Source organism: Daphnia magna, linkage group LG2 (assembly GCF_020631705.1).
Source record: "Daphnia magna isolate NIES linkage group LG2, ASM2063170v1.1, whole genome shotgun sequence".
NCBI lineage: Eukaryota > Metazoa > Arthropoda > Branchiopoda > Diplostraca > Daphniidae > Daphnia > Daphnia magna.
This window is the reverse complement of record NC_059183.1, coordinates 10063615-10087743: the sequence shown is the minus strand read 5'-3', so window position 1 is coordinate 10087743 and position 24129 is coordinate 10063615. Positions and strand designations below refer to the sequence as shown.

At 41.9% G+C, this 24129-nt stretch overlaps 1 protein-coding gene, 2 long non-coding RNA genes and 1 pseudogene across 4 annotated transcripts; 2 read left to right on the top strand and 2 right to left on the bottom strand.

Annotated features, from left to right (window-relative positions):
- Positions 1 to 933: 933 nt before the first annotated feature.
- Positions 934 to 4064, bottom strand: LOC123470272 (receptor-type guanylate cyclase Gyc76C-like). The gene is made up of 12 exons (XM_045170391.1): positions 3628 to 4064; positions 3458 to 3538; positions 3156 to 3398; positions 2859 to 3087; positions 2565 to 2794; positions 2341 to 2474; positions 2169 to 2264; positions 1986 to 2109; positions 1807 to 1905; positions 1588 to 1729; positions 1339 to 1530; positions 934 to 1281 (listed from the first exon to the last, which is right to left on the bottom strand). The coding sequence occupies exons 1-12, from the start codon at positions 3739 to 3741 to the stop codon at positions 1208 to 1210; spliced, it is 1758 nt and encodes a 585-aa protein (XP_045026326.1). The 5' UTR covers positions 3742 to 4064; the 3' UTR covers positions 934 to 1207.
- Positions 4065 to 4565: 501 nt separating this feature from the next.
- On the top strand, positions 4566 to 6357 carry LOC123469601. The gene is made up of 2 exons (XR_006642798.1): positions 4566 to 5153; positions 5781 to 6357. It is a non-coding gene; the product is annotated as an uncharacterized LOC123469601 (long non-coding RNA).
- Positions 6358 to 9918: 3561 nt separating this feature from the next.
- On the bottom strand, positions 9919 to 11545 carry LOC116915757. 2 transcript variants are annotated; one of them, XR_006643039.1, is made up of 6 exons: positions 11393 to 11545; positions 11225 to 11310; positions 11037 to 11134; positions 10444 to 10976; positions 10232 to 10382; positions 9919 to 10175 (listed from the first exon to the last, which is right to left on the bottom strand). It is a non-coding gene; the product is annotated as an uncharacterized LOC116915757 (long non-coding RNA). The 2 variants fall into 2 exon arrangements; XR_006643040.1 differs by having other exon boundaries at positions 10447 to 10976.
- Positions 11546 to 19952: 8407 nt separating this feature from the next.
- On the top strand, positions 19953 to 23901 carry LOC123469893 (annotated as a pseudogene).
- The last annotated feature ends 228 nt before the right edge of the window (positions 23902 to 24129 follow it).

The following is a 24129-nucleotide window of genomic DNA, read 5'->3' as shown; positions in this document are numbered from 1 at the left end:
AACTGCCGAAAATTGTTTTACCAATTGGGGAATCATACAAGTACAACATTACACAAACAACCGTGGATGTGTCCATTTTGAAGCTTCGGAACAATGATCATTTGATATTGCCGTAGCGCATGTCTATTTTGTTGTACGACATTAAATACCAGCAAATTAACTTGGCGGCACCAGCATAATTATCGCAACCATTTTCCCTTCGTTTGTTGTCGGAAGATGATGAGATTGTCTTACGATTGATGTTATGTTTGATTAGTCAATATTAAACGCTATGGAACTTCAACTATACTTTAACGAGATCTGCGTTAACTCTAATTTTTCTCTCAATTCCTTCGTCACTTTTCTTGTGGGGCCAGAAACTGCTCACGAAAAGATTTTCTATTCCTGATAAATGCAACTAGATAGTACGGGAAAATAAAAAAAAAAAAGGAAAAACAACAAAAACAAAAACCGCCCCCGAAAGAAGCTGGTAAAGATGAAAGACTTCATAGACATGGATCTTCTCTTTTTCATACAAGCGATGATGCTTAACCATACGGACGGTTGCAGATGGACTGATCCCCCACCTTTTGCATCTCTCGTCGGCTTTTCACCATCGCTGCATTTTTGTTATGCCATGGGCGTTTTAGAAGCAATCTTTCACGCAAGCTTTCAAGTTTCAACACTCTCGAATAGCTAAATACGCTGGGTTTCCATATTTTGTTCATTACGACGAAGGAAGACGTGACGCCGACTGAAGCACGATTAACACTAACTTGTCAGTTTCTCGTTTCGTCAAAATACAAAGTTGCTTCTGACCACTTAATTTTAAATGAATATACCTGAAGATCATTAGCAATAATTTTCTTCTTCTTTTGTTTCCATGTTTTGCATATCGCCATTAACTGTTACTGTTAATGGCGATATTGCGAATTCAAAGAAACCGCAATCCACTATCAAAGAACGCGTAAATGTAATGATACTACAAGAATACGAAATTAAAGTAACGATACACAATGCAGCATTCCACTTTTTAAAAAGCTGATAGGTAACTTTTTACACCGCAATCCCATCTCATATGATCAACGAAATATGAATTTTCGATGTCATTGCGAATACAAAATTTCTATCTTTGAAATGGAATGTGGAAAATATATCATCCGAATCGCAAAAGAACAACCGATAATTCATTTTCGGTAGTGCACAGCTTCACAACTGTTTGGAGAAATCACCGAGGCATTTCTGAAACATCCCCTGTTTGCTCCCTACCGAGAAGCCAGTATGTTTTCAGCCAACCTTTTCCTGCAATTCGACGTAATGACAACCGTTCTGCAGAAACCATTATTTGGTTAACCATACCTTTGATGTAAATCATGCCACGCTCCTTCATGATGAAGCCTCCCATCCTCAATAGGGCTACATGGCACTCCGAGCTAATTTGAATTTGCGAAGGCTCCCCGGTTGTACTCAGTCGCGATGTCACGTTCACCGTATCTCCGAAAAGGCAGAAGCGTGGCTTATCTAAGCCAATAACGCCTGCTGCTACAGGACCTACAATTACCAAGGTTAGGAGATTTTCCCAGAATTCTTTCCTGAACGCGCCGTCACCTAGATGCATCCCGATACGAAGCAGGATTGCAAGATGCGGACTGTGAGGAACTTTGTATGCTCGAATGGAATTTAGAAGATTAAGAGCCAACAAGGCAGCTTCTACCGTGTGGTGATTTTTCCGTGGGAAGAGTCCTGACGCCTATAACGAAAAATTGTGTGAAACTATTCTTGTGAAACGGATCTATAGATGAAAGGGGAAAAGATGAAATAATTTACCACAAAATATGTGTCTTTGACGGTTTCCACTTTGTAAACGTGATACCCTTGAACGACGGAATCAAAAATGTTATAGATATCATCTAATAACCGTATATGCTATTCAAACACCAGAGAAAATGAAAGTAATCAGTAAGCAATATTAAATAAATGTACGAAGCTAAAACGTAGAGAATCACCTCATGTGGCGAGCTTATCTCAGAGATTTGAAGAAAGTTACCAATATTCGTAAAAAGAAGAGTCACTGATTCAAAAACTTGTGGTTTAACGCGTAAACCTTTCACTAGCTCATTGGCTGCATGACTTCAAGGGTGACTCGTTAGTAATAAAAATGCAAACAAACAATAAAAACAAGTCATTACCTGGGAATTATGTTAGAAAGCAATTTAGCTTTTTTCTCTTTTTCCTTCTTCAGATTAACCAGTTCATGATCCGTGTTAGAAGCCATTTGAGAACACCTACAAGTGGGTCGATGGATTTAGGGATGAACAGTTTTAGAATGAAGATTATATTAAAAACACAGAATAAGTTTACGTTTCATTTCTCATGACTGAAAGTTGGCAAAACACTGAATCGGCATTGGGACGCAAACCAGGCGCTTCCGCCCAACAGTCTTCCAAGCAACGACGGATAAATAAAGGACAACCGTACTCCAAGTTCGAATCATCCTTCGTATGTGGAATATTAAAAACGAAAACGAAGTTATGGGTTACGAAAGCGTAAGACACAAGTTTTTTCCATCTTTTTCATTTTTTTACCTTGATTTGTGGACGAAAACACTCTACGCGTCCGACGGTATTTAAATTAGGTCCTTGCCGGATTCTATCCACTATTAAACTAACATCAAGTGTGGTTGTTGAGCTTACATTGAAGGGGCCTTGCCGGTGAATGATTTCATGAAGAATTACAGCAAACGCGTACATATCCGCTTGGCAAGACGCACCACAATCTTGATTTCGCAATATTTCCGGAGCCAGCCATAATCTGTCTTACATATTTGGGGTTAAATGAAGACAAGTTCTATACATGTATTTAAGATTTTGCGCATTTACCAATTAAAGTCGAAGACAATTCAGTTCGCGTAAGTTCTCGTAACCGGTTAATACCAAAATCAGATATTCTGAGTCGTAAGTAGGAATTAAGAAGACAGTTCGATGACTTCAATCGTCCGTGGCATGTTATGGAACTGTGGTGAATGTAGGTAACACCACAAATAAGATCTTGGATCAAAGAGGTAATCAAAGGTTTTCGAAATGAAATGTTCACATTTGAGAGTAATTCCTATAATGCAGAACAATCAAAATATTATTATTTCTACATTAAGCTAGGTCAATATATGTAATTTGGACCTGAAGGCTTCCTAATTGGCAATAAGGAGTCACCAGATATATTTTTTGGTCTTTAAAAAGTGCACCAACTAAAGGATTAATGTTAGTATGATGCAACTTTTGCAACAAGCTTAGGTCTTTCTGAAGTCTTTGTGGTAGCTGCAGCTGTTTGTAATTAAACCAAGTAATTGACTTGATCCATATCCTTGAACAGCTGTTGCTATGACTATATATGTTATTATAGTCAAATCGTTGTGCATCAGACTATGAAAAGTATAAGAGTTTATCCCACATTCAAACAGTAAATACCTAGATTTACTTACATCCGGTAATTTACTATGAGTGAGACCAAAGAAGTCTTTTTTATCAAGGATTGAAGTTTCTGGTTTGATGACATTTGCCTCCTAACCATAAATGAACATAATTTCATTAATTTCTCTTCTCACCACAAACATACACAAAGTTCATTTCATTGTGTTTTAAACATGCTTACCACTCTCCGAAAGCACATAACTAGAACAGACAAACTTGCTAAACAAATCACAACTGGACCAATCAACCAAATCCCTAGGAAAGAAGATATCAGATAACCACCGTCGATAGTCATAACAGTTGTTGTTGGTCGTTATTCGAGCTGTTTGTCTCAAATGGGTCCCCACATCCAAACCCAACGTACATCCACATATTACAACAAACTAAAAACGCGGCATGTTAATGATACTTTGTTATATTTTGATATACAGCAATTACTGTAAGGGATAGAGGTCTACACTTAAACAGACCAATAAACTTTTGGGACAGATCAGAATCTTAACGCGCGACATGGGTAATCATGCTATTTCAAGTCCTTTGTTTACTTTTTTTTTTAAGAAAGAAGGTTAAATCTATATCCGCTACAACCACGATAGGCTGTCGTGGCAAGACGGTCATAACTGTCTATTGCAACGACATCTTTCGTGGCACCACAGACTACGAAGTAAAGACCGATATCCCCTATCTCATTGTGTAATGGTGCATGGCATACGTATTGGACAAATTTTTCAGCTTTTTTCACATTTTAGTACTGAATACGTGCTTCACACACACGTATTAGCGGGAATTGTAGTTAACTTTATTTCATCAATTGTACACCTTAATTTTCTAGATCCCCTTCCGATATCCCGTGAATTATTCCAGAATTTAATTCTGATTTTCGGGTGAGTTTCTTAAAATACTTATTTACCCCATCTTTTTCACCATTTTTTGCTAGTATACAGCTCATCGTGAAACGCTGCCTAACGATAAATGGTGAAAAAGAAGGGATAAATAAGTATTTTAAGAAACACACCCGAAAATCAGAATTAAATTCTGAAATAATTCAGGGATATCGGAATGAGATCTAGAAAATTAAGGTGTACAGTTGATGAAATAAAGTTAACTAAAATTCCCGCTAATACGTGTGTGTGAAGCACATATTCAGTACTAAAATGGAAAAAAAGCTGAAAAATTCGTTTAATACGTACGCCATGACCCTAGCGGTTAAGACCGAGCATCGCCCACTGGATTTCTCTCAGCCTTCTGCAGGTGATATCGGCCTTTAATTTGTAGTCTGTAGAATGATCTACGAAAAGTTCGGTGTGTACCTACTGTTACGAAATGTCAAATAAATATTGTATTAGTTGTAAAATTGACCGCTTGAATGCGCGGGCATGCGCTCAGCGCAAATATTATTCCCTACCTTGACCTGTTTGGCCCCTCCCATGACCTCCCCTGCCCTTTCTGCATTGTATAAAAGGCGCCCCCTGCAGTTTTGGCGCCAGTTGCCGTTGGAGAGTTGCCAGTGATAGAGCGACGACTGGAATAGCCTATGTTTTGGTAATTAGTGCTGTGCCAGTGTTGCGGCAATACAAATTTTGTTATTCGTACTTGTTTTTCGTTGTGCTTCATTACATTTGGTGTCAGAAGTGGGATCTGACGAAGAAAAGCTGTTCACCACGTGCCGTCGAGACGATTCAACTTTAATTTCAACATGGAAAAAAGGTATATTCTTAGCATTTACTAGTTTATATGTATTTGTTTATTGACACATTAGTGCCATAAGCTAGTTTATGTCTGGTAAATTGACGCGTTTAGTGTCATTAACCAATTTTTGTGTTTAGTTTATTGACACGTTTGTGTCATAAGCAAATTTGTGTTCGATTAATTGACTCGTTTAGAGCCATTAGTCCAGTTTTGTGTTTTGTTTATTGACACGTTGGTGTCATAAGCGAATTTGTGTTTGATTAATTGACTCGTTTAGAGTCGTTAATCTATTTATGTGTTTAGTATATTGACACGTAGATGTCATCAGCTAATTTGCGTTTGATTAATTGACTCGTTTTGAGTCATTAGTCAATTTTTTGTTTTGTTTACTGACACGTTGGTGTCATAAGTGAATTTGTGTTTGTTAAATTAACTCGTTTCGAGTCGTTAATCTATTTATGTGTTTAGTTTATTGACACGTTGGTATCATGAGCTAATTTGTGTTTGATTAATAGACTCATTTAGAGTCATTAATCAATTTTAAATTATTATTTCTTTATATGATTATTTGACACACTAAAGTCATTGTTGACACATTTGGTGTCATAATCTAACCTGTTTTTATTTTTTAAAATATCTGCGAAGACTGGTGAGCAATCACGGAGTAGGAGGGAAAGAGAAAAAGAAGAGGAAGCTATCAGAAGGACAAAAGAGACGGCGCAATCGCTATAATTACGAAAAAGAAAGAAAAAAACGTGAAGCCGCCGCAACCGCCGCATTGACCTCTTCAATTCCAGACGCTCCTGAGAGGGCTGTAGTTTTCACGTCTGCCGATATCCCGCTTCGTCCCGTCGCAGCTGTTGGCCCGTCCGTCTCCCTCAACCCACCAGTATCAGCTAGACCGCATGCAATTCCAGACAGCCAGAGAAGATGTTGCGAAAACTGCCGATCAAACAATTTTCCGAGTGAAGAAGAAAGAGCCCGTAGATTCGTGCAGCGAAGAAAAGAACAGGAAGAGGAAGAAGAAATAGAGAGAATGCGAATGGAGATTCAGTTTGTTGATTGATGTATCTTCATAATTATACCAGTTTGAAGCAAGTTAAAGAAAAAAGAGTTAATACAAAGAAAGCCTCGTTGTCATAATCGACACGTCTTGTGTCTTAAATAAACCAGTTACAGTGTAACTTATCTCGTGGCCTAATAAACCAGTTATAATGTATAATCGACGCATTTTGTATCCTAACAGCTTAGTTTCGGTCCTTAATCAACACATTGGTGTCTCGAAAGACCAGTTCCAGATCACATTCGACAATAAATAGTCTAAAGATCGATTGTCAATGCAATCAAGCTGGTTGCAAATCGACCTCCTGTAAAAGGTGTGTGTGCACTCAACACCAAAGACAGTGTAACAAACGCTGTAAGTGTCATCCCAATCGGTGTGAAAATAGATCAGTAACAAAGTACACTGACTACAAATACCGCAATGGATCAAGATGCTCTATTCGCGGCATTGGCGAACCTGATGGCTAATCAACAACAGCAACAACAGCAGTTCCAAATACAACAACAACAAATGCTACAACAACAAGACGTTCTGATGGCCCTGGCGAATAGACTACTTGCTGCGCGAGCCGCTGCCATGCTCATAATCCCTGCCCCAGCCTGAGGTACTACAACCTCTTCTAAAACCTGCCTTTTCGCTGCTCAACAGTTCTTTAGACCTTAGGAACCAGTGGATACGGTTAGTAATGAGCAGTTCCATGGCTTTACTGAGACATGAGGTAATTTGCCGGGTTTTAGGAAGAGGACCCCGACAGATTACTTCCACCCACATAACATAGGGAAGTTCGTCGGATGTCCGATAGATGACGAGGTCGGATATTGAGTATATCTTTTTTATATCCGCCGTAAAGCCCGACATCCGATTTGGATGTTCGACGGATGTAATTTTTATTGGTTTTGACCGCCCTAAACAGCGACGTCGGACATTCTAAGGATATCCGAACGGGCTTTAATTTGAATATAAATATGACATGTGTTTGATCTTTAATCTTGAAAAAGATTTTAGATAGTGTCTGGATTCCAACTCGGGTCTCCAGCACGATAGACGAGTGTTATTCCACTGTGCCAATCTACAGATAGATTAATTAACATTTTTGAAAAATCTGATCGAATTGTTGTAAAGCACTTGAATTTTTTCGATAACCAGTCACCAACAGGATTTGCTAAAAGTCAAGATAATGTCGAGCTTAAGGTTATGCCGGAAGTGTAGAAATGGCAATTAAACAAATTATGCCTTTTTTTTATTTTAAACTTCAGCATGATTTATTAAGTTTAAAGTTTAAAATTTTTCATTATTTGAAATTAAAATCCTATCATGAGTATGCTTGATTCGAATTTTATTGAATGCCGAATAATATATATTTTGTTTACTCCATTATTTTATATATTAAGTAAATTTCCAATGGCTTGGATCACGTAAGCTAAACGGAAAGCTTGCGTGAACAAATTCACGGCTTACATATATATTTTGTTCATTATGCTTGCTGTAATAAATTTGAAAATAAACAATCCCGGCAAATAGATAACCAGAAACACCCCTTTATTTTTTAATATTGTTACGTTTCTGGTTTCTATTTAGACTTTACTCGGTTATTTTATGTTCACAAGTTTAATCGACATGACCAGAGATAAGGAGATGGGACACGGAATAGGGAAAGCCGCCATGACACATTTTAGCCCGCCATCTAGCGGCTAATTCCCTCCCTTTATCATTAGCAGACAAATTCCTAAAATGTATAAGGCGGAGGATTTGAATTTCAAAAGAGAAGGCAGGATAGGGATTCGACATGGTTTCGCCCGAGTGGACCAAAAGACGAATTTCCTGTATGGTCTGACTCAGAACACACGGAGTTTATATGAAGAAAATTCCAGGAATCAAAAGATAATTGGGGTTTATTCCCAATGGTACTTGGTGTGCTTGTTAACAGAAGTTACCTTGAGAAATACACAGCTTCAGTTACCAGTTGTTCTCTGTAGTTCAAGAGGTGATGTTTCACATTCGCGTTGTTTTGTAAAAGTTGAAATGCCTCCAAATTGCAGTGCTGTTAACTGTTTATTAAAGAGAAGTGACAAATCAATTTCATTCCATACGTTTCCTAGTGACGCTTTACGACTGGTTATATGGCTTAAATATTGTGTGCCTGGATTCAAACCTTCAAAGCATTCTGTGTTATGCTCACTTCATTTTGATCAGTCTTTGGTGACATGGACACCTCGACGTAAATCAAATAGATTAGCTAACAGTAAACTCAATCCGATTGATCTCGACGCACATCCCGAAGCTGAACCTCAAGAAGAGTTGGATATCGTCAATTTAAACACTTCTGTAAGGTCTCAGTATCTCACAGTGAATCGAACGTCAGCTGCTCTGCTATCAACAACAGTGTTCAACATAATATTTCTCCCGTGGTTTCTTTACCCTCTGTTCGAAGAAGACTCATCGTAGATTCTGCTAGTCCGTTAAAAAGAGCAAGGTTAGATAAAACCTGTGAAACATCAAGTACGCGGTGTTCAAGTCTAACTGACAACAATCTCGAATTCAATTCTACTGTTGATGGTTTGAGTTTCGTCGACTCCGAACAAGCTTCATTAAGTGATGTAGTCAATTTTTCCCCCAACATAAATGGATTTATTGATGACTTGAATAGACTTACAGAAGAAAACCAACGTTTAAAACAGGACTACGAGAATCAACTGGGCGCACTTAAAAGAGAAATTCATGAACTACATATTAAGTACAAGTGTGATATCGATCACCTTGAGGGAGTGAATCTTCGTCTAAAAAGGAAACTGACCGCACTTTTATATCGTGAGCGCCGGAACCAGAATGAACAAAACGTTAAAGAGGGTCAAAATAAATTCTTAATGCAGCAGTTGAAGAAGTCCATGAAGGAATGTCACGATGTAAAGGTAGCTGGGAAAAACTCAATAAGGAAAACAGACATGTCTGAAACAGCTTACCAACTCTTTCTGAACGAAAAGTGGAATTCCGGCAAAAAAGTGGGAAGTCGCAGATACTCTTCATTCATGCGTGACCTGGCAATAAATTTAAGTTTTTATTCTAACGCTGCATATGAAAAATTGAAATCCATCTTTACCTTACCATCAGTTCGGAGTCTTCGACGCTACCTTGCACCGGTTGGTTGCTCTTCCGGTGTTCTAAGGAATGCATTGTCTCAGATACTAAAGGATATTGCAGACGGAAAGCACGGAAAAGACGCCGTAATAAGCCTAGATGAAATGTCAATGAGGAAGGCCTTGTGCTACGATCCACAACTGAAAAAATATTTGGGCTTTACCGATTTTCCCGATGACAAACCTTCAACTCGAGAAACAGATCATCAACTTCTTGCTACTCAAGTATTAGTGTTTTATGTAGTAGGATTGGACGGCAAATGGAGATCGCCCATGGCTTACTACTTTACCAATCATTTAACCGGGCAAGGCCAAGCGAAAGTCCTCACCGATGTTATTATCGCCTGTCGAGAATTCGACGCAAATGTAAAAGTAGTTACTTTCAACGGGTTGGCGGCCAATATGACGATGGTAAATGTTCTTGGGGCAAACATAAAGTTTCCAGAAAAACGACCGAAATCCATTCCCAGACGGGAACGAATAAAGACTCCTCAGCAAACAGAAGCCGACCGCATGAAGTACGCACCGATGAAGACTACATTCGTTCATCCGAAGACAAAAGAAGACATTCACGTGATGCTAGACACCTGCCATATGTTAAAATTGGCACGTAATTTATTAGCACAAACAAAAAAGGGAATCAAAATACCTGGCTTCCATAAAGCTGTGAAATGGTCATACATCGAAGAGCTATTTGAATACCAGAACCGCCAAGGATTTCGTCTGGGTAACAAGTTAACCAAAAGCCACGTCTACATTGGCGCACACAAGATGAAAGTAGTTCTTGCTGCACAAGTCTTAAGCAACTCGACTGCGGATGCTCTTCGCCAATTACGTGATGAACTAAAACACCCAAAGGTGAAAATTGAATTTTGATGCATTACAAGACCAATTTTTACTTAATTTAGCTTTGCAATACATTCGTTCCTCTAGTTTGTCGGAAGTGAGGCCACTGAGGAGTATTGCTGTAAGTTCAACAAGCTTTTCGACATGCTGAACTCTTGGAATCCGAAACAAGTTAACGATAGGGCACCACTTACTATTTCAAACCTGCCAGAAAAAAAAAAGATTTTCAAGGATTGCAAAAATTCCTTAAATCATTGCAATTTACTACGGGTAAATTGGTGAGTACCAGCAGGAGAAAATCAGTTGTAATTGGCTTTACAGCAACAATCCCATCTACTATCGCACTTGCATGGGATTTGTTGACTCAACCTCTTCCATTAGATTATGTATGCACTAGACTTACTCAGCAAGATTTACTCGAGCATTTCTTTAGCATTATTCGATTGAGGGGTGGGTTGAATAATAACCCAACTGCAATTCAAGTGAAATATATAATGAGAAAACTTCTCGTTATAAAAAGTGTTGGCGTGACAGCTTCTTTATCATCAAACTGTTCACTTGTTCCATCACAAATATTTGAGAACCAGAATTTTCACGTAGAAAAAGATTCAATTGATGAGGAAATTGAGATTGATATGGAGATTTTCTGTAATGAGGAAGAGTTAAACGCTTCAAATATTGATGATGCATTTACAAACCAATGTCTTGCCTTCATTGCTGGGTATTGTGTAGTGAAAATTGAACGTCACTTTGATTGCATCATGTGCAGAAAAGCATTGTATGATTCTAGTGAAGACCCTTTAGATAAAGATGCAGCAAATATTTCAAATTTAAGAAAGAATAGAATTATATGTATACCTTCAAACTCTGTGTATAGAATTGTTCTTGCTTGCGAGTCTGTTTTCCAAGTCATGTTGTCACAAGGATTAAAATCTTCTCAGTGTGATTATGCTGCCCTGTTAATCCAGAAAGTACTGAAAATTATTGATGTAAATACCATGTTTCCTAGTCTTTTTCAGCATTCTAAAAAATGTGACGTTAATAACCTTGTGAAATCTGTTGCTTTGAGATTCCTTAAAGTCAGATGTTTATCTTATATCAAAGTTTTCAACCAAAATGTGTCCAAAGAAACCTCGAAACGAAATAAGTTAACTAAGCTTATATTATACAAAAATCTATAAAAGAAATTTCGTTCAGAATATTATTTATTTCACCTTTGTACACTGTGTTGACACTTTAGTTTGACACAAACCAGCTCGATGACATTAGAAAACTGAGGAATTCGTCTGCTAATGATGAAGGGAGGGAATTAGCCGCTAGATGGCGGGCCAAAATGTGTCATGGCGGCTTTCCCTATTCCGTGTCCCATCTCCTTATCTCTGGACATGACGAGCATCGTCGGACCTCTTTACCGACGTCCTGCTCTAACACCATTATATCTATCGAAGATACAGTCAGATAACAAGACCAGACCGTCCATACCAACAACATGAATACCTTGACGGTATGAAAACAAGACCAAGAAACCAGACCGTCCATACCAACAACATAAATAGCTGGACGGTCTGAACACAAGACCAAGAAACCAGACCGTCCGTGCCAACTACATAAATACCTGGACGGTCTGAATACAAGATCACGAAACCAGACCGTCCGTGCCAACTACATAAATACCTGGACCGTCTGAACACAAAGAGGTGCAAACAAAAGGAAAATCATACCAAGTATTCCGGGTTATGTAACGTTTTTGGAGGATCATGGACAATACACTTTCTTTCTTCACTTCTCTAAAACTAACTGACCCTTCTTTCTTCCTTCTCCACTCTTCCTGCTTTCCTCTTCCTCAGGGGCTTACGGATGCCCTACGTCTATGTCGTCAGCTAGTCGACGGATTCCGTAACGCGGCCTTTCCTGACTCGAGTTTTATTACTATAAAACCGAAATGAAAGTGATTAGTAAGGACGAAAAAGAAGAAAATGTATGTTAATGAATTTAGAAAGTTTTATAGGAGAAAACTAACGTTTTTTGATTACGATGCGATCTCTTAATTGAGTTGTTGGTTATCCAGTAACTTTCTTGAGGTGTTTTGAAGTGTTTCAATTGACTGATGTGTGCGGGAATTCGCCGTCAAATATTTTTTTCTTGCTTCTACAAGATGTTTTACTAGATAACCTACTTTTGAACATTGGAAAACTATTTGATAAAGCCCGATGTATTTTGGTAGCAGTTTTTGTGTATGATGTGGGGACTGTAGAGTGCGTGCAACTAATACTAAATCATCTTTTTGGAATTTATGAGTCTTCCGAACATTTGAATCATGGCGTTTCTTGACGACGGCTTGTTGTTTTAACAAATTTTTCGTACTTCATGTCGGAATCGAAGGATTCGATGAAGAAATTTTCTCTGATTCTCGATCCGTTCAGTTGGTGACCATGGGAACTGTCGTTCATGTAGAAATTCAGGCCGTCGTCCATACACAATTTCGAATGGTGTATTTTTTTAACTCTCTTGTTTCGCAGTATTTATGGCAAGGGTCGCTTCTGGAATGCTTAAATCCCAGTTGGTGTGAGATTCATTTACAAAGGCTTTAAAAGCCATCACTAAGGCACGGTTGTTACGCTCCACTCGTCCATTTGATTCGGAAGGTTCCGTAGTTGAAAATGATTGTTCGAAACCCCATTTTTGTAATTGTGTGTTCCGAACGCTCACGTGCATTAGAGAAGTTGGAACAGAGATGAGGAATGGAGAATGATGATAAGATTGTAACGAAGTAAAAACTCACAACTAGAACTGAACACTTGTATTTACTTCTTCACGGCAATTTCTCAACTTAGGAATTAGGCAGCTAAGACCAGAGCTCTAGTCTATTAGGCTTTTCCAGGAACTGCTGAGCTCCCACTCTGTGTGGTCGCCTTTTATACCTAAGAAAAGGGGGGTTAGGCAGGTCAGGGAAGTAACAACATAGGTCAAGGGGGGAAAGGGCGCATCTAGCGGTCGAAATAAGACATAGCATGATGACACGTCATAATATTCGGCCTGACATCCTGACAAATTTTAAGGCTCCTGCCTTAACTTAAATCTTGTTGGCGCCAAATGGGCGGGCGAGTCTGTCTTCCGGCCAGAGTAACAGTCCCGGACAAGGCTTGAGGGTCTACTACATCTTCTTCTTGTTCTTTATCATTAAGGCCTGGAGTTCTGGTTTCTTTAACATCAGAGTCGCTTTCGGACAAATCATCTTTCGGTTTCCATAATATTTCTAGGGGAAAATAAAAAGGTTTAATCTGCGCTACATGCGCATTGAATCGCCGCCACACATGTTTCCTTCTCTGAGTAGGAGGTTCCTCAATCTGGTAAGTATTAGAGCATATTTTTTTGACAATTTTGAACGGGCCGATGAATTTAGACAGAAATTTCATCGTTCTTCCTTTCTTTTTGATATTTTTTCGTACTAGCACTAAGTCACCTTGGACGTAGTGTCGTTTTTTTAATGCAGATCATACAAATTTTTACTTCGACTTTGGGACTGTAAAATTAGTTCTTTTGCTTCAGACCGCCACTTGAAAACTCTTTCTGGACGCTTGGCTGGCCAAGGGAATTTGTTTTCTTGACAAAGAATCGGAGTCCTTCCATATACCAACTCGAACGGAGAGTACAGAGAAGTCGACTGACGGGCTGAGTTTATGGCTAGCGTTGCCATAGTTATAGGGAGGGGTCAATCGTTGTGAGATAAGTTTACGGAACTTCTGATGGCGGACACAAAAGTTCTATTTGCACGTTCAACCAGTCCGTTTGTTTGGGGTCTCTCGCATGTTGCCAAGATATGTTAAATACCACTCTTTTTCATTTCTTGAGCAAAGGTTTCAGAGGTAAAAGCAGTTCCCTGGTCCGTGATAATTTTTTTCATGAATCCATGTTGAGGAATCACCGTTTGATTTAATATCTCAATTACTCCTTTTTTTTTTTAACGTCAGGATATAGGACAGCGATTATCCATTTACTTAAGTAGTCCATTATTACTAGGGCGTGCATGTTAACCCGGGAGGTTCGATGAAACGGTCCAATGTGATCCATACAAAGAGTGTGGAATGGTAACCAGTGATGCGAACGTCATTTAGCGACTTACGTCAAATTTTGACGTAACGTCGTACGTTTCGTCATTTTTTGACGTTTACGTTGACTTGACGTATCTGTATTTTATTTTTACGTTTTACGTATACAACTTTTCCCGCCTTTTCAAACACGTAATTTTTTCCATTTGGCAACAACTTTGTCCGAGGCTTTCCTCTCAAAAAAGTGCCAGTTCCACCGAAGATTTTTTAAGCTTCGCCACAAATAACACAACAATTAAACCAAACGAGGTAGATTATTTTTTAGCTGATAAAGGTGTGAGCATGGAGATGCTTAATAGGTATCCCCAAATCAAAAATATTTTTATTAAACACAATACTGCCATACCAACTAGTGCTCCTGTGGAGTGTCTTTTCAGTCAAGCTGCTTTAATTCTTACTGTTCGGCGGAACAAACTGTTTGATAGTTTTCTTGAAATTTTGATTCTTTTTAAAAATTTCCCTCGGTGTATAGTTATGGGTATTTCACTCGGTGCAATAGCACCATATAGTAAATCTGTTGCCAATAAAAGTTTTGATGTATTGCTGACGTAACGTCATACGTTTGACTTATTGGAATAAGTGACCCACATAACACAAGGCAGTCCGTCGGATGTCCGACAGATGTCGGGGTCGGATGTTGAGTACATCTTTTTGATATCCTCCGGACAGCCCGATATCCGATTTGGATGTCCTATGGATGTATTTTTGTTTTGTTTTGACTGCCCTCAACAGTGCCGTCGGACATTCTAAGGATATCCGATCGGGCTTTCATTTGGCTATAAATATGACATGTATTGGACATCTAATCTTGAAAAAACATTAGGCTATACCAGGATTCGAACTCGGGTCTCCCGTATCACAGTCGAATATTACCCAGTTCACCCTCCTACAATGGTACTGTACAAGCTGCGGAGGAATATGTCAAGAGGACTTACAACCGATTGAGACCATCTCCGCAGCAGTGCCAAAGTGCGAGGGAACTCTACGACACCTGCGACTGGTCCCAACCTTCAGAGGACCAGATGAACTTCCTTAATCGTGCGCCAACCCAACAAGAGCTTGAAGCTAAGCTTCGCCGGGCTACCAACACATCACCAGGGGTTGATGGCCTAGAATACCGTCATCTTAGAGCAATCGACCCCAACTGCATTCTGCTGGAAACAGTTTGTAATATGGTTTGGAAGCTAGGGATTCCTAATTGTTGGAAGACATCGCGAACCTTCCCCATTTTCAAGAAAGGGGACACTAGCGACTATTCCAACTTTAGACCAATATCCCTTCTTCCTACCATTTACAAACTGTTCTCGGGAGTGATCAGCCAGAGAATAACGCAAGTCGCTTCAGACCTTGGCTGGTTATCTCCCGAGCAAAAGGGTTTCCTCCCGGGGGTCCATGGTATTCAGGAACATACACAGTTCTTACAGACGGTTGTCGAGGAGACAAAGACCAAACGAAAGCACATGTCTATAGCATGGCTGGACATGTGCAACGCGTTTGGATCGGTTCCTCACGCCGTTCTGAATGAGCTGTTCACATCACTTCCAATACCAGAGGACCTCCGGCGCATCCTGGTGGACATATATTCGGGAAATCGGATGGATTTTGCCGTTGGGAAAGAATCCATCCGCATTTTCCCGACAGCAGGTGTTCGCCAGGGTGACGCTCTTAGCTCCCCTATTTTTAACCTGGCTTCCGAGCCCCTCGTCAGGGCCGGAAAGTCCAATATTAACCCCGGATTTTTATTATTTGGTTCGCTCGTGAAAACCACGGCATATGCTGACGACATTGCCGTGGTTACAAATTCTCCCTTCGAGCTCCAAAACATTTTAAACGTTTTTACCCTCACCGCAAACTCCTTGGGGCTGCAATTTAATGCCGGGAAGTGTACTTGCCTAGTCTTCGACAAAGGCAAGCCGTCTGACGCCCAGTGCCGAATTGGTGATCAATTAATTCGGTGCTTGGGTCCAGACGACCAAGAAACATATCTTGGTACACCGATCGGAGGAAAATTGCGGTTCCGACCACCAACTGACCTTATCCCTAACCTCGACAAGATTGCCGCCTCCCACCTCGCACCATGGCAAAAACTTTAAATCTTCCGTAGCCACCTTCTTCCCTCCCTTTCCCATCACCGCTTCGGGTCGGGTCCTGAAAGACTGTCTTACCCAACTGGACACTGAGTGCAGGAAGTTTCTAGGCCTTATTTGCAACCTTCCCAATCACGCAACGGCCCCTTTCTACGCGGACCGGCGGGTTGGGGGCCTAGGAACATGCCGCCTCACTGATGATGCCGATATCTGGACCATCGCCAGGGCTGCTCAGCTCCTCACTTGTAGAGACCCTACAGTGAGGAACATATGCCGAGAGCAGCTCCATGACACCATCCGGCGAGGGTTCAGAAACGAGCATCCAGGAGTGTTGCCAGTTGGGGAATATCTTTCGGGATCCGTGGATGGGGGGCTCTACAGACTGAGGTACGCGGAGGCAGGGTCCAATCTTTGGACTCTTGCCCGCAAAGCTGCAAAACGACTGGGAGTGCGGATTGATGTATCCGGTGACGAAAATCTAAGAATTGTCGCCGATGACGTCTCCGTAAGCCCAGTCAAGGCAGTCCGCGGACTTCGGAAAGTAGCTCGGCAGCGCTATACCAGGGACCTAATTTCTGACAAGAGCCACCAGGGAGTAGTTGCCACTGGCCTCTCCCTGGAAGACAAGTCGAAAGACATGGCTCGCCTGGTATCCTGCCGTACGCCCCTCTCCTTCCGAGACTGGAGATATCTTCACAGGGCCCGGCTCGACATCCTTCCTCTTCGGGGGCACTCGTGGTTTTGCTCACAGGAGCAAGATACGAGTTGCCGCCGATGCGGAAAGGAAAACGAGACCGGGTTTCATGTGCTTAACCACTGTGAAGAAGGTCTCCAGCTCACCACCAAGAGGCACAACACCATCCAAGATCTCTTGGAGTCGCTGCTAGTCAAGCAGGGACACGACGTCACGATCAACAATGCCATCCCCGGGCAAAAGTTAAGACCGGATGTTGAATTTCAACTATCCGGTTCCCGGGTGATGGTAGACGTCGTGGTCTGCTATGACCAACCAGGGAGTATGGAGAATGTCTACCAGCGGAAATATGATAAATATTCTTCGCATGGGAGGATTCTCCCCCTGGTTGTCGGGTCTCTTGGATCATGGTACCCCAGGAACGACGAAATCCGTTCGATTCTTGGAATCAACGGAAGATCCTGGGGTGCCTTCCGATTCAGGGCCCGATTTGCAGGGATCAATGGATATGGTGTGTGCCCATTTCCATCATGGTGCACCAAACCCCGAAGCTGAGGATATCCCCCCTCTTCCCGTAGAAACTCCCTACCCAGTAGATTAGTAGACTCTTTCCCATTTATTTTATTTATGTAATTTTATTAATATTTTAAAATGCACCTACCCCATACATGTTTATTCCCCTTCCGGAAACCCCTCAATAAACTAACCACTGTGCCAATCTATAGATATATTATGTATAATTTTCGAACAATACAATTGAATTGTTGTAAAACACTCGAGCTTTTTCGATAACAAATCACATACAGGATTTTTAAGAAGTTAAGATGATGTCGAACTTAGGTTAAACCAGAAGTGTATAAATTGAAATTAAACAATTTATGCTAAATATTTTTTGAATTTTAAACTTCAGCATGATTTATTAAGTTTAAAGTAGTTTTTTATTATTTGAAATTATAATCCTATCATAAGTATACTTGCTTTTAATATTATTAGATGCCGAATAATATTTATTTTCTGTGAGATAATTTTCAATGGCTTGGTTCCCGTAAGCTAAACGGAAAGCTTGTGCAAACAAACTCACGACTTTCATATATTTTATTCATTTTTGTAATAAATTTAAAAATAAACCATCCGGCAAATAGATAATTACTCCTTCATTTTTTAAATTTTTCGTTTTAAATGCTGGACTTCAAATAAAAATACGTTCAAGGGAAAAATTTGAACACGGTTAAGTTTTCCCCCTCTAAAGAAATTTTGACAATTAATAATGAAACTTAGTGATCGGCCCCAATTAGTTCTAATCGAGTTAACCGCCCCGCACCGATAAAGTGCATTTGGGGTTGAAATGAGGTGCCACTTTTTCAACCGGGGCGGTGCGGGGAAAAATTTTAGGTTAACCCGTTACCCCGAAGCAATTAAAAAAATGCCGTTCTTTCGGTTTCAGAGTAAAAATCGGGGCAAGCGGGTAGAACGAGCTATTATCGGGGTTGTTATCGGATAGATCGGGTCAATCGATAATGTTTTTTGCATTCATGAATCGATTGATTGCAATCCAATTGATTGCAAACCCCAATTGAATTCGGGGAGAAGAATTTTCCACCCTGAGCCACGCCTCGATGGCCCGAAATGAGAAACCCGATTTGCAAAAAAGCGCCCCGATTGGCTCGGGGCCGATCCTTAAATGAAACAATTGAAAATCTTTTTGGCTGTTGGAAGGAGGTCCGTAGAATATAATTTTCGCACATCCATTGCACTTCCAAGGTGACTAGCCGACGGACATCCCTGGAACTACCCATTGAGTACATAGATATCTAACGGATGTTCGGCCATGATTCGGACATCCGACGGCAGAAATGTGCTATATGGGGAGTTACGTTGACGTAATTTTTTTGACGTATTACGTATCAGTTTAAAACTACGTATGACTTATACGTATTTCAATACGTCACTAAAATACCGTTGACGTTCCAATCACTAATGGTAACTTGTACCCGGGTATGGACATTAACTTCCCTTCCATGGCGCTCGAAATCGGTTTGTTGAACTGACAAGTTCTAAATGAAGACACATAGGCTTTCACCGATTTCTACGACCCTTTCCACCAATATCGTTCAGCTAACCTAAAGTCGATTTTGCTAATTCCCATATGACCAACCGAGGGTTCATCGTAATGCACTCAAGACTTCTCGTCTCAAAAGTGAAGGAACCACTAAAAGGTATTTCCTCCCTCTCAGCGGATTTTTACGATACAAAACGTCCTTTTTAAGAACAAATGCCTCGTCAGAAAAGACTACATTTTCTTTATTTTCTCTTAACTGAATTCTGATGATCCTTTTAGCTTTATCATTCTGTTGAAGAAGAGCGATTTCTTCAGGAGGATGAAAACTTCCCATGAAGGAACAACACATAGCTTCTGGTAAATCTGTTTCCTCAGGTTCTCCGACTGGAAAACGAGAGAGGGCATCAGCTACCACATTCAAATGCCCTTTGATGTGTTTCATTTGAATTTGGAATTCTTGTAAGGCTAGAAAACAGCGAGCATATTTTCCGTCTATATCTTTTTTTGAAAATAGCCATTTTAACGCGGAATTGTCTGTAGAGACAGTGAAACTTCTTCCATAGACATATGGTTTAAGTTTATTCAAAGCCCAGACCAATGCAAGACACTTCAAGGCGTTGCTGTGATAATTCATTTCTGCTTTCCAAGTACTTCGGCTAATGAAGATTGTATAGTGGAATACATTCCGCTCGACCCTAAGGGTGTAGACTTATTTTATTTCAGCATTTTCAAAGGTTTGTTGGTCATGTAGCCTTCCTCGGCCGCGGCACGCCCCTTTCCTCAGACTTACTTTTGCTCTGTTGTAAAGAACATCGCTCGACAAACATGTCCCGGCCGCCAAGTCAATTTTTTAGGGGCCGTTTCTACGACCCACGTGTAACCTGTTTCGACCAGACTGTACCCGAGGGAGAAAGGATGCGTGAACGGGAGATGAGTATTCGTTCACATCTCCAACATCCCAGCTATCAGTTAAGAGAAAGATCACCGATTGGTTTTCCTCGGCACCTGTCGCAGTGGGCCAGTAGTGGGTACGGTTTCTTTTCCCCTTTGGAGGACCACGAGGGCCGTTTTTACGACCATCGTACAGAATATCGCGACGATTATTCATACGGTCCAGCAGTCGAGTATAACGATCCCCCAACGATAGGCGAAAGGACTTTCAGGGCTACTATTGTAGAGACAAAGACTTTTATTTCTACAGCGAGGACGGCCTTTGTTACGACGCGAAGGTCTTTTGCTATCGTTTCGAAGAAGATGGTTTCTATTACAACGTAGGGACGGGTTGCCGTCATGATTCAGGCGGTTTTGCGTGTGATGAGAAAGGCGTGCGTATTCGTGACAGTTCAGACACGTCAGACGAGGATCCCGAAGCAAACGACCCTCCCCAGTCAATAAAACAGCCCCTCCGCCGAGTGATAAGTCAGGCTCAGCTCATCCGAAGAGTAAGACAGGCCAGCCGACGAGCGGCAAATCCTTATCGAGCGGAAAGAGGACCTCTCCTCCCATCGAGGAAACTAACGCTGTTCCGAGCGTGACTCAACATCAGGTGGAGGAAGAGGTGAATTCGGACCAAGCGAAAAGAAGCCGTCCATGGCGTCCTAGTTCGACCAGCTCACCAGCACAAGGAGGAGGAGAGGTAGAGGTGGCAGCACCGGTCGTAGTCAATCTTACGCCGACGGAAGCTGTAGCCCCAATCCCGGTGATAACCATCGAAGGAGTGAGCCTACCCGGTGGTTCGGGCTCTCAGCCGCTTTCAGTTTCAAAGGATATCTCGGAAGAGATTTCATCTTTGATGACCAAGGGTATATCGACCGATACCTCGAAGTCCGTTTCTAGAGAATTTCCGCTAGAGTTCGTTGACGCCGAATTTTCTTTAAAACCACCCAAGCTAGATGGCTGGATTTCACGCCGAGTGCCTTTGAAAGCCGACAAAAGCATTGTTAGATCAATTAATGCAGCGGAAGAATCGTTCACTAAAGCGCAATTAAAAATCATGGATATCACTCCACCCTTAATCGATCTATACGCTCGCTTGCATTCGTTGCCGGATAGCGAATCGCTAAAACGCCCGGTACAGTCCGCTCTCCAGCAGTGGGGACGTGCCTTCTTCCACATTACTAAAGGGCGCCGGCGTGCTGTGATCTCTCTCGCCGAGCCTGGAGCAGAATATCTGCTGCGCGATCCTGATGCCTTCGAATCTGGAAAAGAAGCACGCTCGTTTTTCTTTACGGACAGATATATACAGGCCATGTTGACGGACGCCAGCCAAGACAATACCTTGGCGCAAGCAGCTAGAGCTGCAGCCGCTGCACGCTTTCCTAAACGATCGAGTACAAGGCACGTCCTTGTCAATCAACCAGGCTCTACATTTCCACCTCCGCGGTACGGGGCTGGCCAGACAACCCGTGGCGGAAAAGGCAGACGGGGCAGAAGCGACCGTGGTCGTGGGCAGCGTGGCAACGCTTGGCTGCAAGGAGGAAGAAGGTATGTCGCTTAAAATGCTAAACAATTGACTCCTTGTAAGACGGCCCCAGAACCCCCCTTTGTGCCTTATCCGCAAATCGAGATTCCGTTGAATCCCGTCCTTATTCCGGGTCCGCATCAGGGCCCTCAGGCGGTAGCATCGAGGCTTAAACATTTCGCAGCGCGTTGGTCTGCTGTAACTTCCGATCAGTGGGTCTTAGAAGTGGTCATTGAGGGCTTTTTTATCGATTTCATTTCCGAACCAATCCAGAAAATTTTTCCACCACAGATCGTAATGTCGGCCGAAATGTCTGCGGTTTGTGACGCGGAAGTGCGCGAGTTATTGTCGAAGCGCGCGATATCCGAGGTTACGGATGGATCATCCGGCTTCGTTTGCTCTTTCTTTTGTATAAAGATAAAGCAACCAGGTCAATTTAGGCCTATAGTTAATTTGAAACCGCTGAAAAAATTCATTCGGTATCAACATTTCAAGATGGAGAATCTCGAGTCCGTACGCTTCCTAGTCAGAAAGGGAGATTGGTTGGCGAAAGTAGATCTTAAGGACGCCTATTTTACTGTAGCAGTTAAGGAATCGCACCACAAGTACTTGTGATTTCGCTGGAAAGAGCGCGTTTTTCAGTTCAACTGCATGGCCTTTGGCCTTGCCCCCGCTCCCAGAATTTTCACTAAAATTCTTAAAACAATCATGGCCTTTTTGCGACGTCAGGGCATCCGGCTGGTCATTTATTTAGATGACGTTTTGATTTTGAACGATTCAAAAAATGGGCTGTTGTCGGACATAAATAGAGTTATTGAACTCCTCCAATCGCTCGGCTTCCTGATCAATTGGAAAAAATCGATTATCGTACCTACTCAAACGATAGAATATTTGGGCTTAATCGTAGACTCGACTGACCCATCTTTTTCGCTTCCTGACAGCAAAGCGGCAGCAGTCAAGGAGATGTGCACGTTGGTTCTATCCGAGGGTAGGATATCCTTACGAACACTAGCCTCGATACAAGGCAACTTCTCTTGGGCAATTTCGGCCATTCCGTTCGCGCAGTCGCATTACCGCAGCCTACAACGCTTTTATATTTCTAATGCGCAATGGGTTAACTTTAACCTGGAAGTTAAAGTTTGTTTGTCACCAAGCGCGTGGCTGGACCTCAGTTGGTGGGTGGCCAACATCGAAAAAGCGAACGGCAAAATGTTTTTTCTGCGCGACCCAGATTTTGAAATTTTTTCGGATGCGTCGCTGACGGGATGGGGAGTGGTGTGCAATGGGATTACTACTCGGGGCCCTGGGACATTGCAAGATAAAGATAAACACATTAACGAATTAGAACTCCTAGGGGCATTTTTTGCGATCCAGGTCTTCTTGACTAATAAATCGGAGATTGTAATTCGAATATTCTTGGATAACGTGACGGCGGTCAGTTATGTGAATAAATGCGGTGGAACGAGATCAGCCGCTCTCACAACCACGGCCAGAGCCATTTCCGCTTGGTGCGAAGCGAGAAAGATTTCGGTGGAAGTGGTCCATCTTGCGGGTGAGCTTAACACTATCGCGGACCGTGAGTCTAGAGCCGAGGCCGACGCTAGTGACTGGCGATTAGATATAAACATGTTCGTTTTAATTTCAAAAATATGAAAGATGGATACTGATCTGTTCGCCGCGTCCTGGAACAATCAGTTACCCCAGTTTATTTCATGGGGTCCCCAGCCTGGGGCAATCGCGGCCAACGCTTTTTCCGTTAATTGGAAAAATATTCACGGCTATGCGTTTCCCCCTTTTCCTAAATTTTTAAATGCCTCGAGAAGTTCCGGCGAGAGAAGGCGTCGATCATACTAATCTGTCCCATCTGGACAGGCCAGCCCTGGTTCCCAATTTTTATTGGAGCACGCATGCGACATCCCCCGGCTCCTGCGTCCGTCACCAGCGCTCCTAACATCAGCACGAGGCGAACCTACCCGCTGCTCGAATCCGGCTCTCTGAATTTAGCCGCTTGGAAACTCTCAGGCGATCATACGACGTGCAGGGTTTTTCGCAGCCGGCTATTGAACTTTTCCTGGTGGGGAGCCGTGCCAATACAAACGCTGCATATGAATCCGCCTGGGTCAATTGGAGAAATTGGTGTTTGGAGTGGAGTTGCGATCCCCTGCGTAGTGATCTAGCCTTAGCATCAGCCTTTCTCGCCCATCTACACGCATCGGGTAAATCGTACAGTACTATAAATTTGCATAGATCTATGCTGTCAGCGACTCTGTCTGCCATCGACGGCATACCGATCGGCCAGCAGCCGCTCATAGTCAAGCTACTGAAAGGATGCTACAATCAGAATCCGCCAAGACCCCGTTACGATTTCACTTGGGACCCAAACCGTGTCTTTCAATTTATGTCCTCATTGGGCAGTAATGAGTTTCTTCCCTTGCCTCCCTTGTCCGGGAAATTAGTTACCCTCCTAGCTCTCGCCACTCTGCTAAGGGTGTCTGAGCTAGCCTTCATCGCTTTCGCGTCAGTAGAATTGGCTGTAAATAC